The 19595-nt window shown below is 39.6% G+C and overlaps 1 protein-coding gene and 1 long non-coding RNA gene across 2 annotated transcripts; both read left to right on the forward strand.

The window, feature by feature from the left end:
• Nucleotides 1-1748: 1748 nt before the first annotated feature.
• Nucleotides 1749-3812, forward strand: LOC121051172. Its single transcript, XR_005805321.1, has 3 exons — nucleotides 1749-1936; nucleotides 2109-2230; nucleotides 2874-3812. It is a non-coding gene; the product is annotated as an uncharacterized LOC121051172 (long non-coding RNA).
• Nucleotides 3813-13518: 9706 nt separating this feature from the next.
• Nucleotides 13519-14118, forward strand: LOC112189630. The gene has a single exon (XM_024328970.2). It carries the CDS (start codon nucleotides 13635-13637, stop codon nucleotides 13905-13907), a length of 273 nt encoding a protein of 90 aa, XP_024184738.1. The 5' UTR covers nucleotides 13519-13634; the 3' UTR covers nucleotides 13908-14118.
• Nucleotides 14119-19595: the final 5477 nt, after the last annotated feature.

Consider the following 19595-nt stretch of genomic DNA (forward strand, 5'->3'; position numbering starts at 1 on the left):
TCATACGCAGCAGAGTGCTGTAAGAAAAGAAAAAATTCACTTCCTTGATAGTCCTGAAAGTGCTAGGGTCCCTATCATGGCACTCAATGAATCAGACTGGCATGAATTCCATAGTATGATAGGAAGTCATAATTGTGAAGACCGAGTTCCTCCAACCCTCTTTATCATTGCAGGACCATATGTTGGAAGGTACTTAGTTAATGTTCAGAGTGAACATCCTCAAGAACACAAGCTTTGGCTTGTTGAAAATGGTTTTGTCCATAATCTGTAGACCAAAACAAATGATGATCTGAAGGGTTTGCCGCCTATCATTGTCAACACAGTAAAAAATATTAGAAAAAATGACTGTATGCTTCGTCTGAAGTTCAGATCCACTCCTCCAGAATGGATCCAGAAGGCAAACGGTGAAGTTGAATATATTCCTCCATACCATTATGTGAGAATTATTCAAAGGAAATATCTTCAACTAGCCTGTGTAGGGTACAATGGCCAACCAAACTCAAGCATTCCCTGGATGAAGGCCATGGCTCTAGAATACATCAAGAAGATCATCTCTGAAGATATCCACAATACCTTCCTGGCAGCAGGAGAGAAAACTATAATCACTGCTTACGATCATCCTGACGTAGTCAGCAGTGACCTATTTCTATCTCTCACTAGAAAAGAGATAGATTCGACAATGGCATGCATGCACTGGGTGGAAAAACTTGAGACTGACAACCACTACAAGATGTATGTTGATACAGATGTCGAAGATAATGCAACAACAGTCAGAATGGCCCAGACAGACAACAACTCCTTTGTCTTTGGCCACCATTCAGAAACAGATGAGAATATGTGAAGTGATCACAGGTGAAGAAGAAAAGCACCAAAATAGCAACTGTTGCCTTTAAGAGTTCTGCTTAAAGCAACCTTTTGCTTTCTCCAAAAGTGAAGTAAGAAACATTTCACCTCTCACCTACCAAGACTTTTAGCTTTTCCCTGTACGACCTCTACCAGCAGGAGCACTCAGAAAAGCAGAAGTTCACGGAGTTGTTCTGTACATTTTGTTGTTTTGAATTGTAATTTGAGTTCCGCTCCCTATATAAGGAGCTTTAGCTTCTCTTAGGAGGCATTCGAAAATTTCCATATCTGTTCTAGATTAGAAAAACAGAATTGAGCAGAAGAGTCTTCTCTCAAGTAGTAGTAGCAGTGTGCTTTTTCTATTCGGTGTGCAGTAGTGTGCTTTCATTACAAGTAAGTATCTGTTTTCATTCTTATGGATAGCTAAACAGCCTTTTGCTGTTTACCGGAGAATGAGGCTCTGAATGTTTAGACATGTATTTATATTGGAATAAATAAAACCAGACGCCCATCTATTTCTTCAAATATTGTTAAATCATTTACAGTCTAGTTTCTTTCATGCATCTCTTTCTATCTATCCTCTATTCATATCCTGTAGAAACCTGAAGTTTCAAAATTCTCTGTTTATCAAACGAAATCAATTTTATGCCTCTGAAAAAAAAAAGACAAGCAGCAGTGATTCCGCCTGTTAAAGTACCCGCTAGGCAGGAAGCCGTTAGGTGAAAAAGTTGGGCATGTTGAAGGCTAGATTTGTTTTTTTTTTTCAAAAAGCCTAAAAGGGATTTTCTAAGGTAAATAGGTTGAAGCCAGAGACCTAAAGGTCAACATAGGATACTGTCCTTTGTAGTCTTTTTACAAAACAATAGTAAGATACATAAGTACGTGCCCATGTTTTAAAGGGGGTTTCCCTTTTGGGAAGAGAGAGAAAAGCAAAAACAGATCTAAATCGAGAGAACCCGATTCTTCCTCCCTATTCCTCCTTTTTGTGCACAGTAACCGGAGAAAGCATTTCCGGTGAGTTTGGCATCGTTGAGCCACCTCAGGTTGTCCCACTAGTCGGGGAGTTTCCTCTCTTCCTCCTCTTTCATCTTAGGTAAGTGATTTAAGTTGGGTAGCCTTGGATTGAATTTTTTTTTTTTAAAGGAATACTGATCGGGATTTGGGAAATTTTTTACTGGGTTTTCGATTTCCGGCGGTTTCGGCCGGAAATCCTCATGGTTTTGGTTCATTGTGAAGTGCTAAACATGTTTCCAACCTTGTTGCAGCTTGATTTGGCCGAAGGAAGTGAGATTGATGATGAACATTGGTGATGAACAGTAACCATCAGATTTTCTGATTTTGGAGTGAATTTCCGGCCATTTCCGCTTGAAATTGGTTGTTGTCACAGGTATAAAAATTGTTGAGCTTGTTGTGGAGAGTGTGTAGGTGAAATGTTGTGGTCGGTTCAGGGTTTTGGAGTGGTGGCGCGTGAAGCCACGCACCACCACTGGTGGTGGTGCATGGAGGCTCTGTAAATCCTTTGGAAAAGCTTTATGTTAGTTTTTGCGTTACACTTGGTGTTGGGAACCCTTGATTTGTTTTGTTTTAGACTTGAGGTTGTTGGGTATTGAGATTTCTTGGAATTTAATGTTGGACATAGTTTAAATCTCTTGGTTAAAATGCTATAGGTTATATTTTGGTTTGGAATTATTTGTTGGGAAATTGGAGAAGTGGTTGTGGTCTAAAAAGAAAAAATTAGAAAGAATTTAAAATTGTTAGAAAGGAAATTATTTCTAAAGTGGTGGTTAATTATGGTTAAGGGATTGGATTTAAATCGGCTTTGTTATCGAACGATCTTTGTGAAGGTTAAAAATTAATCGAGGACGTGGAAATCATTAAGAAATTCCGAGATTCGAGAATTGAAATCCTAAATTGAAGAATTGGTCGTTAGAGGAATGTTTGAATAATGAGTAGTAATTTTCGAAGGATTAAGCTTTGTTTATTAGATTAATTCCTTATTGAGGTTAATTATATCCTGCCAATTATTACAGGACGTACTGAGCCCTGGAGCGTGGAGGTTACGAACATGCAGCAGGATTAGCTGCGAGATTCACCTGTGAATGGACTTTTATTTTATTTAAATGATGCATGCAACATGGCATTAAATTTATAACTTGATTAATGTTTGGATAAATGTGGTTTTCGAGGAAGAAATGAGTTGGCAAGGAGGCTCTATTTCGGCGCATGCGTACATTACCTAGTCGGCAGTCCCCTCTAGTTAATAGTCTGGTCGGCAGTCCCTCCCAGATTATATCTCGGTTGGCAGTCCCTCCCAGACTATATCTCGGTTGGCAGTCCCCTCCGGTGAGTCATCTGGTCGGCAATCCCCTCCAGATAAGGTGGTTAGTCAGCAGTCTCCTCTAACTACCTGTGGTTAGTCTGCAGTCCCCTCTAACTACCTGTGGTTAGTCTGCAGTCCCCTCTAACCAACGCCTCCTACATTCTGGTTGGCAGTCACTTCCAATGCGTCATCTGGGCGGCAGTGCCCTCCAGATGGCATGAGATGACTAGACAGCAGTCCTCTCTAGTCATCGAACAATGTTTCATGAAAGGATGGTTTCAAAGGAATGAGTTGGAATTGTTTATAAATCCAGCTGCATGTCAGGTTTTTATTAACGAGAAAATAGGAAAGCATTCAAGTATTGGTTTTATAACTTATTTCAGTTTTGTTCACTCACTCTAATGGTTTTTAAATGTTTTTCCCTTGGGCCTTTCGGTTTCAAATGCCCAGATTTCAAATTTGCTGAGATCGCATCCGGGAACTCGAGGCATAGGAATCAACGCTTCCGTTTTGTCCGTACTTAACCTACCTTGTATGATATCGACTTAGTTATGTAGAATTGCTCTGATAACCCTTTTAATTTGGAGAATGTTATTTCCTGAGAATTTGTTATTGTCTTGAAATTAAGATCAAATTCGTACTTTTGGAATGTAACATATAGGCTTGGAATGTAAATCTTGGAATGTACATATGAGTTTGAGTTAGTTAGAATCATGTCCAGGTTTGAAATTTTTGGGTAGTCCATTTTAAGGGAGGTTCTGCAGATTTTTGGGTAGGATTTCACCTAACGTGGGCCCCACAGGCTCATATCCGAGTTTCGAGGTGAAACTTGGGTCGGGTTCTGTCATGGGCTAACTCAAATTCTTTTCCCAATTGGATCCCCAATAATAGGGACATGCCTATCAACGTATTATTTTGCTGCAGTCCGTACAGCTACCATCATGTTCAAACCCTCCGTCCGTAGATATGGGCATTGTTCAGGCACATAAGGAGGGTGGGCTAAGCTGTGTTGCAGCCTACCTTAACATTTTGGGAAAAAAGAAAGAAAGTATATATAGGATAGTGCTATTCACACACTCATTTTCTCTATTCACACACCCCTTCTATTTTTCTATTACTGTAATTTAATTTTTTTTATATAAATTACCATAACTACCCTCCCTTGTAATTATGTTTATTTTTTCTTTTTCTTTTTTCTATTTGGCAAGTCAATCATAAATCAAACATCATTATACAATAAATCAATTTTTGTCACTTATATAAATAAAGGAAAAATAATACGTTCATTAAGTGAAATGACATGTATTATTAGACAAGGAATATGTTTCCCAGGACTGAATCTAAATTGCAAATGTCAGTGAGCCATGACATGTTGGTTAGCTAGCCAAACTAACACCGTAGAGATCATGAGTTCAAATTTCACTGACATCATGGGTGGGGCGAGAAAAAAACTGTAGTCTAGAATTTAAAAAAAAAAAACTGAATCTAAATTGCAAAGTTTGTCTCTTCTGCATTTAGATTCTTCATTTTCAAAAGCATGCTTCATATACCTTCTACTTATATGAGGACAAACTTTGCAATTTTGATTCAGTTGATTAACGTAATTACCTGGGAAACATATTCTTTGTCTAATAATATAGGTCATTCCACTTAATGAACATATTATTTTTCCTTCAATTATATAGGTGAAAAAAATTGATTTATTATATAATGATGTTTGATTCATGATTGACTTGTCAAATAGAAAAAAGAAGGGTTATTATCACAAATGGTACCTGAACTTATCCTCTATTTTATCGATGGTACCTGAACTTCAATTTTGATCACAACCAGTACCTGAACTTTTCGATTTCATTTTAAATGGTACCTAAGGCCACATTCGGTCACTATTCCGGCCAAAAAAGCCAAATCTAAGAAAACAAAAAACTAAAAAAACATGTTCAAGGCAAGTCTATTACCAAAAAATCATCACTATGTATGATCGCAACCTTTGAAATCATCAAAAATCATCACTATGATCGCCTCCCATGTCGTTTTTAGTCTGAATAGTGACCGGAGGTGGTTCTAAGTACCATTTAAAATGAAATCGAAAAGTTCGGGTACTGGTTGTGATCAAAATTGAAGTTCAGGTACCATCGATAAGATTGAAGTATAGTTCAGATACCATTTGTGATAATAACCCAAAAAAGAAAAAGAAACATAATTACAAAGGAGGGTAGTAAGGGTAATTTTAAAAAATATATATTTGAATTAAAGTAATAGAAAAATAGAGAGAGAGTGTATGAATAACACTACCATATATATATATGCTAAGTATGCCTCATCATTTGGCCCGCGGATCAAATAGGCCGATGGAGACCCGCAAGGCCTGACGGGTAAAAACCTGAGCCAGCCCCCATAAAAACCCGCAAATGGCCCCACCCGGTGGGTAGAGGGCTGGGCTTGGTTTAGGGGTTTGAAATCTGGGCCTGCTCGCCAAAGGCCCATAAAACCCTGCCAAGCCCAGCCCAGCCCTTAAATACCCGCAAATTAAATACTATACTATGTGTAGTTAATTATATATACAATATATATAAATTATATTATCCAATAAATGCATGCATATATTACACACACTCGAGCGCGCTCACACATATGTATATGTATTGAGAACTAGAGAATATAGGCCCGGCCCAACCAGGATAAACGAGGGCTACCTAGCTCGGACTGGAAAAGCCCGTAAGGCCCGGTTTATATGGACGGGCTTGGATCTTGAAATTTATAGTAAAGTCCGGCCCAACCCATTGAAGACCCTTAATGCTAAGTTCTAGCACCCCTAAAAAAAAAAAAAAACAACACATATATATAGCAAATGACAAGTCAAAATGGGGTAATTTCAGTTGTTGTCGTTTCTCTCTCACCTCTGCCAAGGTCCGCAAGTCGATCTCTCACCTCTCTCTACCAAGTCTCTCTATCTCCTCTCCTCAGCACTCTGCTTTCATTCTCTCAACCTCATTCAAGGTATTACACTTTAACTTCTCTTCTAATATGAAATTTCTTGATGAAATTGGAAATATTGATCCCAAGAAATTTATACATTTCTAGATTTCTTGATGTAAGTAATCAAATTTATTGATCACAAGAAAAAGATATTGAATTTGTATTATTAATGTTCAATTACTCAGGATAGTGACAATTTCTTTATTGTGTTGATCGTTTGAGAATTGAGTTGTTTATACTTTTAATTGGTGTTTTTCAATTTTTGAGTAAGTTAAATTTATTTCCCCTTGAAGTATGTATCAATGAAACATAGATTATTGTTTCGTACTTTGATAAACTATTAATAACAAGGAAGTTGAAATTTGCAAACACTTTGTTTTATAGATTAGGGGAGACGGGAATAAATTGCAGATTTGTAGTGAGAGTATATGGGTGAGCCGATGGGGACATGGGGCATGGCGTTTGGTGGGGAGAGTTGTGCTTCTTGATTAAGTCTGTGATTTATACATGCTCAGTATATTTAATGGCGTTGCATATTAAGAGAGAAATTGCCGTTGCTATTGATTCAAATTCTGTTATCGATGAGTTTTATGCTTCAGGTAACCGAAGAGCACAACTTTTTTTTTTTGATCAAATAAGAACTTCATTAATAATAAACTGCTTACAACGAGTTTTAGGCGATACCTCTTATTCAGAAATGGCCTCTAGACTTCCCACTGGAACTCTATATACTAACTCTAAACTTGCACTACAACTGTATGACAAAGACAAAAAGCGCAGGAGCAGTGAACCCTTGACATCTCACCTCTCGTCCAGCCAGTAAGAACTCTAAAACTAGACAACTCACTTGTGTCGACACTAAACTCACCCACCAGAGTCCTCCTGACCAGCTTTTAATCAACCAAACCAACACTCATTGTGACCTAAACTCAACCAAAAGGATTGCCGGACTTTCAAACCTGGGACTAAAGAAAACCCAACACCATCACCACCATATTGTCGACACCATCCATCCACCACTGCTCCAAAACACCATCGCCTCCGACCCAATCCCAGATAGAAGGACCCACTAGAAGGCCAAGGATGATTGTCTAGCCAGACTGTTTTGCCACCGCTGCTGACCCAACTCCAGAACAGGAACGATCTCCGAGACCGCGACAGAGAAGATCGTCTCTACCACACCTTTAGTAGTGTCTTATTACCAACAATAAAATAAAACCAGACCCGAAAACACTAGTAACAGCCAAGCCCGCCACCATGGCAAACCTGATCCACCATCTCACCACCACCAGCGGCGCCTCATCCACCACGATCTCCACCTATCAACCAATCAAACAAAAAGCAGCCCAATACCTGAATCCAGGCCCAAGACTAAGCCCAGACCCCATACGGACTGCTCCAGCCCATTAGCCAAAACCTGCTCTGCCCTTTCGTCCCTATCATCGTTCCACCATGACTGCAACACCTCCTCCGGCGTACCACCACACCCGACATAAGCGAGGATGAGGTTCTGTCAGTGCCCACCCCTGCCATCAGACCCCGACTACCATCAACCAAGAATTGCCGGCCAAGCCTCGATAGAATACAAGCCCCACCCGCTCCACCACCTCGCACCAGCCTCATCACAGCCGCCTCCAACGACAGATCACCCAGCGCGCATCCCAGATCTGATCCATGACGAACCAGATCCGATCCGAACTACCCAACGCTGCCACGGATTAGAGGCCGCCAGTCAATCTCCGATATCGCGCAGATCCAACTCGTTCCAATCCACTCCGCATCGATCCAAACCCCATTGATCTGAGCTAACAACCCCCCACCGATCCACGCCGTCGACAAGTACCGCAAGTCCAGAACCAAAATCCGACTCCCAACTCGGCCTTCCTCTTCCAAATAGCCACCTCGAACACACCAAACTCACACAGAGTGGACAAAGCCCGTCCGACGACTGCGCAGGGCTCGCTGCCGGACAGGGACGGGAGCGCTCACTTTTTCTCTCTCTAGGGTTTTTTTTACTTTCTGACCAAGTTTTACGTATTGAATTACCGAAGAGCACAACTTAAGTAGTTTAATTTGTATTGACATTAAATATTTAACTTTGAATTGTTTCAATTTTCTATTATCAGATTTAAGTAACAATATGCATATCAATTGTATGAAGTTATGAACCCATAATTTCTTTTTTTGGATCCTACACCCATCATAGACTTGGCATTGATGGTGATCGATATACTACCCACTAAATTGTGCTTATATTTTATGAAAAAATCCACTAGCTAATTGATTATTGATATTTCTTTTTTTTGAAAGAATGACGACAAACTATATTAAATGAAACTGAGAAGTACATGGAGCGATGCATAAAACATCGAAAGAAAAGAAATAAAACATAACGAGATGCACACACGCATCTATGATAAAAGAAAAACAAAGACGCATAACTAGACGCATAATCGCATCGAGAATGAAAGGGAACCAGGTAACCATATGACTTGATGCCATAAGGCATTGCTGCACTGCGTATGTCACTGAAGCAGTGTAAATAGAAGAGTAACCGTAACTGTAACCGGTGATATAACCACCTAAGAGAGGTGATACACGCACCAAGAGATCGAAAGCAACCTAGGGTGTCAAAAACTCGAATGTTGGCAGCCGAACTCCCAAGAACCAGAACCAATACCAGAACAATATGAGCATCTGTTTCGGATCCAAAATCCGAATTAGGGTACCACCCGGGTCCCAAATGCGAATCCAAATCCGGCCCGAGGTCAGAATTGAAACTGATGCAGCAAGGAGAGTCCAAGCCCAAGTAGCGATGTTCTGCACACCCAAGCAACTGGGCACCCAAGAGGAGTCTGCCCGTTTGGAAATACTCAGGCCACCCAGGCAATTGGGCACCCAAGCATCATCGATTTGAGCAGTAGCACCGCCGTCCACAACTCGTAGCTCCGCCGATGCTGATGGAAGAGAGCCATTTGGGAAGAGCAAACGAGCGAATGACCTGGAAAAGCTCATCGTCGAGGCGATTTGCAAGGGATGCCCGAATCGCAACGTGTCTGCTCCCCGTCCAGACATTCTGCCATGCCACAGGTGGACAAACCCCTTGCTGGGAAGATCTAGCACCGCCGCCAGCCGTAGCACCCTGATCCTTGACACGACCTGAACCCAAGATGGGATCTTCCGTCCAAAAGCCCGGCGCGGCGCAACCTTTAGCCACCAGGCAGTAGATCCGGGATCCCAGATGTGGGTCGGGTCCCCCAAACCATAGTGCCACCACCGATCTGACTGCAGACCAGCCGGAGCCACTCCTAATCCTGATCCGGACCTCCAAGATGACATTTGGGTCCATGGATCCCAAACCTTCCAGTCGCCTGCAACCACCAAACCTGGACGCCGATCCGAAAGCAAATCCAAGCCCCACTGCGAAGCAATCCGGGTAGAATAGAAGTTCATCACCTCAAACCGCGACTTCTTGAAGAGAAATGGAAAAAATGAAGAGGCGGCCCTAGCCGTACTCGACATCTGCGACACCAGGGGAAGCGCCAGAATTTTACTCCATCGGAAATGGAGGAAGGTGCAGAATCGCCTACCCATGGGAGGCGTTCTCAGAAACCCTAGTGTTTTCTAGGGTGTTTTCTAGTTTTCTAGTTTTTTTCTAGTTTTTTCTCTGAAACCGATTATTGATATTTCTTAATTCAAACGTTCGTTTAATGAGCTCTAAACATTAGTTATATGATCATGATCTCAGTATCTTCAGGTCATTATCAGAAGGGAGCTGGAATGGAACAGACATATATAATTAGTCCCCATTAATTTATATGGAGTCTGAATTATTGCTTAAATACGTACTCTTAAGTCTTAAGTATTCACTTTTAGACCTTTTCCCAGCTAAACAGGACTAAAAAGAGAAACAGATCTGTCGTTTTCTACCTTAAGTTATGAACCCAGAAATCCTTTTATGAAACCTATTCCTATATAATTGGCACTGATGGTGATATAATGCCCACCAATGCTTACAAAAAGAACAGAGAAGAGGAAAACCCACTGTCAATAGTTTATTCATGTTTCTTAATTCATGGTGGATTTAGTCTCTAAGTACTGTGACATGCTAATAATAATTAGCTTCAGATCCTTCAAGAGCAGGCAAACAATGTGGATAGTGATACTTTCAATTGGACCTACCCACTTGTTAACTACATTATGAAAGCAGGAACATTGGGTTCCGGAATCTGGATTAATTTGTAATTAACTTTACAAGAATGCAGTACCTATCTATCTATTCCAATTCATTGATAAAGTATTTTAAAAGATAAGATCTTTGCTTTTATTCTCCACAAGATCACTAATCTTTTTTATTAGGGATTAGTGCACAGATAATCTTCAATCTCAAATCTAAATCTCTCTAAATGGGATAGAAACTGTAAACAACTAATTACAATCTGAAAGTGAAAGATCCTAGGCATCTCCATGCAACCAAAAGCTACACCAGATACTCCTCTCACTATGTAAAAGAATTAGTCTGGTCAATTTATAGATAAGTTTGATTAAAATGAAATTTAATTTACTAGTGGACAATAAACTAAGAACATCACCAGATCTCAATCCAAGTTACATTACTTATCTATATAATTAATAGATGCAGCAAGATTCTGCTTCTGTCCATCCCTATAGTGGATAATCTGCCTCATTGTTGATCACTCTCAAGTTATGAAATCTGACTCATATCAAATAATAGTTGTAGGTGGGCTTATCTATATAATTAATAGATGCAGCAAGATTCTGCTTCTGTCCATCCCTATAGTGGATAATCTGCCTCATTGTTGATCACTCTCAAGTTATGAAATCTGAATCATATCAAATAATAGTTGTAGGTGGTTACAAACCACAGCTTTTTATTATTATTATTAGGTTTATTTCTGTTCATGATCCCTATGACAGCATGGCAGCAGGGTTATAGTGCACCCACTAACCTACCCATAATCCAAATGGACAGAATTAAGATAGTAAGGTTCCTACTTCCTTCAGAAGTTCTAAAAACAAAATGGAACATGTGATGCATGTGTTTTCTTAGAGGATCTATACCAAGTGAAGCTAAGGCGTAGATTATTGTTTGTTGGCTCCATTTGATGGGTTTGGCCCGTGTTATGCCCTTTATTTTAGATCATGTGAGGGGCATGTGCCTAGGTTAAGTCGACATATGAGTGACCATATATATATATATATATATATATATATATATATATATATATATATATATATATATATAGGCGTTCTTGGTTGCGGACGTCCGTACCTAATCGTTAGGGCATTCAAAAATGCAATTTACAACAATGAATACGAACGGTTCCGGTTCGACAGATTCGGAACCGTTCGTATTCATTGTTGTAAATTGCAGGTTTGAATGCCTTAATGATCACCAATTTGGCTGAAATTTTGCAGAGATGATCTATACATTAGGACCTAAAAACTGAACGGTTAAGATCTAAATGTGTGATCGGAAAGAGGGAAAAAAATAGAAATTTGTACCTAAGGATTAGGTACGGACGTCCGCACCTGAGAATGGTTGTATATATATATCTCTCGAAGAAGGCAGCCATCATGAGATCAAGAAGAAGTGGAGAAAAACATTAGAAGCCATTCTAGAATATTCCTTGTGCCTTCTTCTCTTTGTTGGTGATTTAGGTACTCCATAGTTGAAGCTTTTTGAGCAGCATCTTGAGCTTAGGTGTTGGTGTTGCTATGTATTGTATATGAGCAGTAAGTATTGTTCTTCTTCTCTATTTGAATCAAGAGAGAGTTAATAGGATTGGGTGTATTGGAGATTTGGATAGAGAGAGTTGTTTATAAACTCTAATTGTATGTTTCTTAAAATTGATTATAATGGAATAGATTGCTGGCTCTGAAAGTTGATTTATCTCAATCACACTGACTGAGTGAACCACTATAATCTTGGTGTTATTTGTGGTTTGTTTATTGATTACTTTCTTTATCATTGGTTGTTACTCTAGGAATTCATATCAATACCTTGTTTGTTACGCTTCCTCACAACAAGATGCGTGAGTCTATGAGCGACACCATTTACTTCCCTATAAACATGTCTAAGCAAAATAAAATTAAACGATTCTTTTATATGAGAATTTTTCACGTGGAGTATATTTCTTAGTCTAGGTTGTATGAGTCCCAAAGCTGTAGCTTTTCGTAGTTCCGTTGATCCACTTCTCCTGCTTTTTGAAGTCATTAATTATTTTGGACATTGTATCATTGGATATCTTGAAAACTCCGGCGGATAGGTTTTTATCCGCCTTGGAGGATGTCATTAGATATGAGCCTCTTCTTGGGAGAATTTCAAGGTTTCTCAGAACTTCTGTTGAGAATTTTTCATAGAGAGTGAAATTCACTCCCTAATTTGTAATCCATACTCCATATTTCATTTTTTGATTAAAATTCTCATAAAAAAAAAAATTAAGTCACTAAAGACAAAGTTTAAGTTATCAAAAAAAAAAAAAGTGTGAATTATAAAATAAGTAGTGTAGATTTCACCATATTTTTTCATTTAATTACTATACATGTTGAATCAAATTTTTTAACATAAGCGTGTGTAAATAGATAATGAGAAATAGACTGCCACATATATAGAGAAGATTGTAAAGATTACATGACTGCTTTTCAGTCTATCCCGGTACGACACATATACAGAGAAGCAAATGGTGAAGCAGATCGCTTTGCACACCTTGCTAGTGTTGGTTTACTTGATGATGTATGGTTAGATGAGACTCCTGCTATTATTCAGGATGTACTATATGAGGATTATTATAATTACGCTGATGTAGCACGGGGTTCAGGTTTTATGTCTCCCCCCGTTACAAAATTTTACTATTAATATAATAAGTGGAACCAGGCATGGGGTTGAACCTCCCAGCTAGACTGGGTTCCAAACCCCTTTAAAAAAAAAAAAAAAAAAAAAAAAAAAAAAAAAAAGACCGCCACATGCCACTATTACTAAACCCTTAAAAGGATTCTAAAATAGCATAAGCTTAAAAGAAAACAAAAATCTAAAATGGCTGTGAACCTTGACAAACGAACATATTGAGAATGAGAAGGAAAAGAACCAGGAAAGAAGTCTCTATCGCTGGTTATTTTTAGGCCTCCATCTCCTGGTCCACCTTCTTGGAAAACAAGGACATGAGTGGTTTTCACTCCAACACCGCCGGCCTAAATACAATATTTAAAGGCAAAACAAGTAGCTCTCTTCTCATCACTCCACCAGTCCACCCACAGGGTTTACCAAAACAATAACAGATATGAAATACCACTGGCTTTTCTGTCTTTAAGCCCGCTGGCCCGCCCCATCCCGATTCTATATAAAGAGCGCGCCTCATTGTTATCTATCTCATCAATACACTCAAAACATTCATATCAACCAGTGAGAAACCCAAAACACTCAAAACAAAGATTTAGTGTTTCAATCAGAAGAGAAAAGAAATCGATCACCATGAGTAATACCTCAAGAACAAGCAAGGCTATTGTTGCCACAACTGTCGGAGTTGTGGAAGCATTGAAGGATCAAGGAATCTGCAGATGGAACTCCACCATTAGATCCATGCACCAACAAGCCAAGACCCAGTTCAGGTCCTTTTCTCAGGCCAACACCAAGCTATCTGCTTCTTCAACCTCGGCTTTGAGCAGAGTCCGAGATGAAAAGGTCAAGAAGTCAGAGGAGTCTTTGAGAACAGTCATGTTCTTGAGCTGCTGGGGTCCCAACTAGGAGTCCAACCAAGAACAGGATTACATATTTATGGAAGCCATTGCTGGTTACATAGAGCTTGGGCTGAACAAGAATGAAACTTTTCGATCCATCACCATGGCTGTAATTAGATGGAAGGAAATTGTCTCTTGTCTCTGCAACAGGAGCAAATTGATGTAGAGCTTTGTTATAACTATTGACTATTTTTATAAAGCTTTTACATGTCTGAGAATTGATGCCTTGATCAGTACTACTAGCTGTTTCTTATCAGTGATGCAAAGTTAACTTTTAATGACAAGCATATGACAAATCCGAAACACCCATTTGGGCCACCCGGTCCTAAGTTATGAACTAGAGAACTAATCTTCAAATAAAAGAACAACGTGGATAAAATGCTAGAGAGATCTAAGATATACTTGTACAAAGCCTCTCAAAAGTTCACTAGTACTTTTGAGTCTTTTGACTGAGGCTTCAGAGTCTGCAATTTCTTCCCCAAGTGAAACCAACAAGAAGATTAGAAGAAGGTTGCTGCTTTTTATTGAGATGGCCAGTGAAAACAATGCTTAATGCAGTTAGTTACTACACCAGATAAATTGAGTAAAAGTAATTTAACTCGAAAAGTCTAGATTAATTTACGATGTATAAAGAAAATGGGACAATTTTCTCTAAAAACAAACACATCTGGGTTCTTCCCTCACCTGTGAGGCTAAAATGGGATATCAGGGAAACCATGTGCAATGCTGCTTAAAGACGTGTTGGGTACATAGGCTGCTTGTCATGAGAGAACTCTGGCTACGTGTGCACTTGAAACCAAACCACACTGAAAACCAATCCTGACTCACCACTTGCCACTAGGACAAAAACCAGCGGTAGCAACACAGCCTACCAGAGCATGGCTTTCTCAATATTTTATGAGCCTCCTCCTCCTACATAAATTAAAGCAACAACATCTCACAGCGTTTGCTTAAAATCAATCAAAACTTCCTTATCATCAAACCCAAATATCACACTTCCCGGTCTTCCATTACAAGATTACAGCAACTATGAGTTCTTCATCATCAGTAGCAATTTGCTACTACTCTACTATCAAACAGGGCTTGGATAGCGGCAGCCAGTGTGGGAGTTGTGGAGGCCTTGAAAGACCAAGTACGCATATGCAGGTGGAATCACACAATGAGACTGATGCAGCAACGCCCGCCAAGAACAACCTCGGGTCTTATTCTCAGGCGCATCACAAACTCTCTTCCTCATACTCTGCTGTGTTATCAAGGAAACTCAGAGATGACAAGCCAAAGCAATCTGAGGAGTCTATATATGAGGAATGTCATGTACCTCAACTCTTGGGGTCCCAACTAGAGAAATTTGTTCATTTACAGAGAGTGATTGCAAACTGTATATATCTGATTCTCTGTAAAACAAAGAAGAAAGACATTTTAGAGTTGATTTTTACATATCGATCATCATGAGCCCTCCTCATCATTGCTTTTGGATTTGCATGTCTTTCCCAATGTATATAGGGCTAACGCTACCATTTCAATCTGATTTCTCGGATAAAACGCTTTGATCAAACAGTTGGAACCAAATTAGCCTATGAATTTGTTTGAACAGTAACAAATCCTCACTAATATGAATTGGAATCATGAAGGTCTACTTTCAGAAACTTGCATAACATGATAACAATGGTTGGTCTCAGTTGCTGTTGCTACCTTCATTTCAATTGTAGAAGAGAGGAAAAAGGAGGACTTTGTCAATTTCGAATTTGGTTCAACTTGCAACGCTATTGATTTCTCTTGAGGTCATTCAAATCGAGTTTAGAAAGATGGTTTTACTATATGAAAACTAGTAACTGCAATAGTCACTTCCTTCTCTTGCAATTGAGATCAGAGAGTCTGAACAAATTTCTATCATCAACCTTCTGAAATTTACTAGCAATCTCAATGCAATGAGGACAAATAAGATGATGAATGCTTTCATTAACCGCAATATCATGAGAACTAGTAAAAGATAAATGTAAACTACCAAGAGAAGACTGAATTTTACTATGAGGGCAAACATCGCTACAAATTGCCTTTTACAATTTTACTTCTCCGTACTTCTTTTCACCATTCTTCTTGATGCATGGAAATGCACGCTATCTTCTATTAGTTCCCATGATATTTTTTGAATAGAAGTTGATTGTTATTCAATAAATCAACAGCCAATTGGTCATAGCTTACAAAGCTTATATAAGCAGTCCGGCAAGAAAATCCGATAAAACTTATCCAAGCTAAAGCAAACTAATTAAAATCAATGGGAAACTCACATTTAAGCAAGTCTGCCCAAGCATAAGAAAGTTTCGCCTCCTATGGAAAGAATGCATTCAACTAGCCCTCATTTGCCAGTCACGCAATTGTGGTACAAGTAAGAAACTAGAAACATCATAGAAACTTAATCACACTCAAATAGGCTTAAGGGTGCGTTTGGGGGGCTTTTTTGCTCCCCTGCTTATAAGCACCTGACCTGTGTGCGTTTGGTAAACGTGCTTTTGCCCAGCTTTTGGTAGAAGCCACTGCTTCTTTTGGTCGAAAAGCCGAAGCCAGCAACCCCATGCTTTTAGAAGCAGGCACTGGCTTTTCCACTGTAGCGGTAGTTACTGTAGTTTAATGAACATTTCGAAATACCGGGTTGTGTCCTCTCTTCCTTTCAGCAATTACACCACACTGCCATCAAAACTGCTCTTGCATCTCGCTGACTGCCTCCTCTGTTTGAAGCCTCAATCCAATCCCCAGATTTTCGTACCAGGCTCTGAAAATCGAAAGCTCTGCAGGTATTAATAACTCCTCGCTTTTCCATTTCAGTTCCTATTTCATCTTTCATTTCTCAATCTATGATTCCCTATCTGGGTTCTTCTTTGATTCGCTTAATGCTCATCTGGGTCATGCTTCTATATTCAAATCCTTGTTTGCAATTGTTATTGAGTAAGCTTGATGGTTTATAAGTTCACAGTTTCAACCAAGAAGCTGAATACTAGAATCTTGTTTGTCAAGAGGTGCTTGAGAGATGAGAAAGGGAGGGAGTGAAACGAAGTGGCGAGACAATCTTGTTTGTCAAGCAGTGCTGATATGACCAAGATATTCGATCTTTGTGAATGTAACGACGTTTCCTTTTTCTTCAAACTTTTGGGTTTAATCTGTTTCTTTGTGTATTTTTAGAGTAACTTCATAAACTGTAGAGATTCGAGAAAATGGTTTCTCCATTATCTAAGAGGGACTGTTTGTTTCGTTCTTAAGGAATTGGATTGCAAATGCAGAAACTGTGGTGGTTGATTGAACACTTCTCCTACATTTTGGTAGGATTGATTTTTCCTAAGCGGTTAATTTGTGATTGATATCAATCTGTTATCTAAGTGATTAATTATTACTGTAATTTTGGGGCAATGCTGGTAATGCAAGATAGGAATTCAGATGAAGAGTGTGTTTTATAAGAAAAGAAGAAATTCTCATTTCTGAGATTTGGGTTTCACTAGAAAATAGAGATTTGGGAACATGATACAATGTTATGATCTTTCTAAACATGATCTTTATATAACATTGTATACAATCACAGGATATATACAATGTTATGATCTTTCTAAACATGATCGTTATATACATTGTTATGTTGTTGATTTGAAGCTCAATATGAGATGATACATATGCAGCTTCCCTTTATATGTATCCTCAAAAGGATTTACACAAACAATTTGGAATGAGTTGATTTCTATAAAACCTTCGAAGGAGAGATATATGAAAGATTCGATAGAGCAGTATTGCTTAAGAGACATTTCTAGGTGTCATTCTCAAATAAGGAAATCTGATGAAGGATAGATCTTTGAGTCCTGAGCAAAAGGTGCAAATAATAAAAGAAGAATCAGAAAGTCAAGAATCTCCTAACTGAAGAGAGTAGGTCTTTCTTCGGCGTTGATGATGTCAACATGTCTAACGTTTATTCATCTTCCTTGTGATTGTTGAATTTGTTGCAGATCATTAATAGTTGGAGACAGGGTCGGGAAACCCTTGAAGGTATAAAGGTGGTATGTTTTGGTGCTGGGTTTGCAAGGAAGATGCTGCAAGTTGTGACCACAGCAGCCACTGCAAGTGCCCTTCAAGTTTGAAAATAGCTGTACTCAAAGTTTGATGAGTGTGTAATAACGTAAATGATATTTTTTGTGATTACTTGATGCAAATCAGAAATCAATTGTTATTAATGTTACCAATATATTTGTATAAGTTGTTTTTAAAATTGTCCAATACTAATCATATGGTCATCATGATTTATAAAAATTGAAAGTTAACAAAAATTAATAAGAACATAATAAAGATTACAAATAATAACAAGAGCATTTGACAATCAAGACAAAATAATCTCTTATGTCCAATTTGGTCATTTCACAAATAAAAAGCACAAGCCAGTTTGAGTTTACCAAACACTTTGTCACTGCTTTTGCCACTGACAGCTCTTATAAAAAGCAAGTTTACCAAACACTCAGCTGCTTTGCTTTTCAGCCACTTATTCTCAGAAATAAGCAGAAGCCAGCTTTTCTAAAAAGTCCAGCCATACCAAACATAGCCTAAGGCCCCAATCAAAGAAATTAAACAATAGCCAGCTCCTTCCCTGGCGAGTTGGAGCTGATATTTGCACCAACATTGTTACCTTCATCTTTCAAAGTACGCTTATCCCTTCATCCAACAGGAAGACCTTTTTTCTTTGGAGCTGTCCCCAGGGAAACCGGAACCTCCACCAATTCACCAAGGTGAAATTCCGGTGGTATGAAAGCCAACCTAGGCTTAAAGCTCTTCTTTTTCACACACAAGATAAGATGTTGTTCTGAATTAATCCCAATAGCAAGGCCCTTTATATTGGCCCCATCAGCAAAGAAATCCGGCTCAGTCCCATGCAGACCCAACCCAAGGCCATGCTGACTAGTCCCAGTCAACCCAGCGGTCAACCCTAATTCAAAATTAGGGTTTCCCGTCGGTTTTTCCAGAACGAGCTCTGCACGGCCGGCGAACCCGATCCCAGCACCAACATTCCAGCCACTTCCGCCACCCCAGAAACCTCCGGCGCATCCAGTCCCACCTTCGCTGGCATCTCTGACCCAACAACCACCTGGGTTTGCTTCCACTGCCAACCCACCTGGGTTTGCTTCCACTATGTGGTCTGACCCCGCTAGAACCAGTGTTGTACGTGCCTCTGCCTCCAATCTACCATCACATATACCCCCTCCATGACCAAAGAAGCCACAAGCCGAACACAACCCATGACATTTTTCATACTGGAGTTCCACCAACACCGAGATCGTCAGAGAAAATTGAAAGGTCCGCCGCGCCCAAATCCTCTGTCGGACATCTTGTACCACAAGGATCCTTTGAATAAGATCCTTTCGTTGCACCGCCCCATGATCAACCTTAATGAAGGAACCCAACGCTCATCCAATTAGGGTTAAGGCCTTCTTGTTGCGCATAGTAATGCGCAACCCCTTCACAGCCACCCAAACCTCCAGGAGATGCAGTGAAGCCGCCCCGAGAGCTGAAACGCTGTCATAGTCTGCCAGCAGCAACATAGAGTTGTTGTAGAACCATGGACCACCAGAGAGAATCTGATTCATCACCTCTCTATCCTTGAATTGGAAGACAAAGATATCTTCCTCCTCTTGCCGGATCAGAACTCTCTCCTTCAACCCCCAAATGT

The sequence above is a fragment of the Rosa chinensis genome, chromosome 2 (genome assembly GCF_002994745.2).
Source record: "Rosa chinensis cultivar Old Blush chromosome 2, RchiOBHm-V2, whole genome shotgun sequence".
NCBI lineage: Eukaryota > Viridiplantae > Streptophyta > Magnoliopsida > Rosales > Rosaceae > Rosa > Rosa chinensis.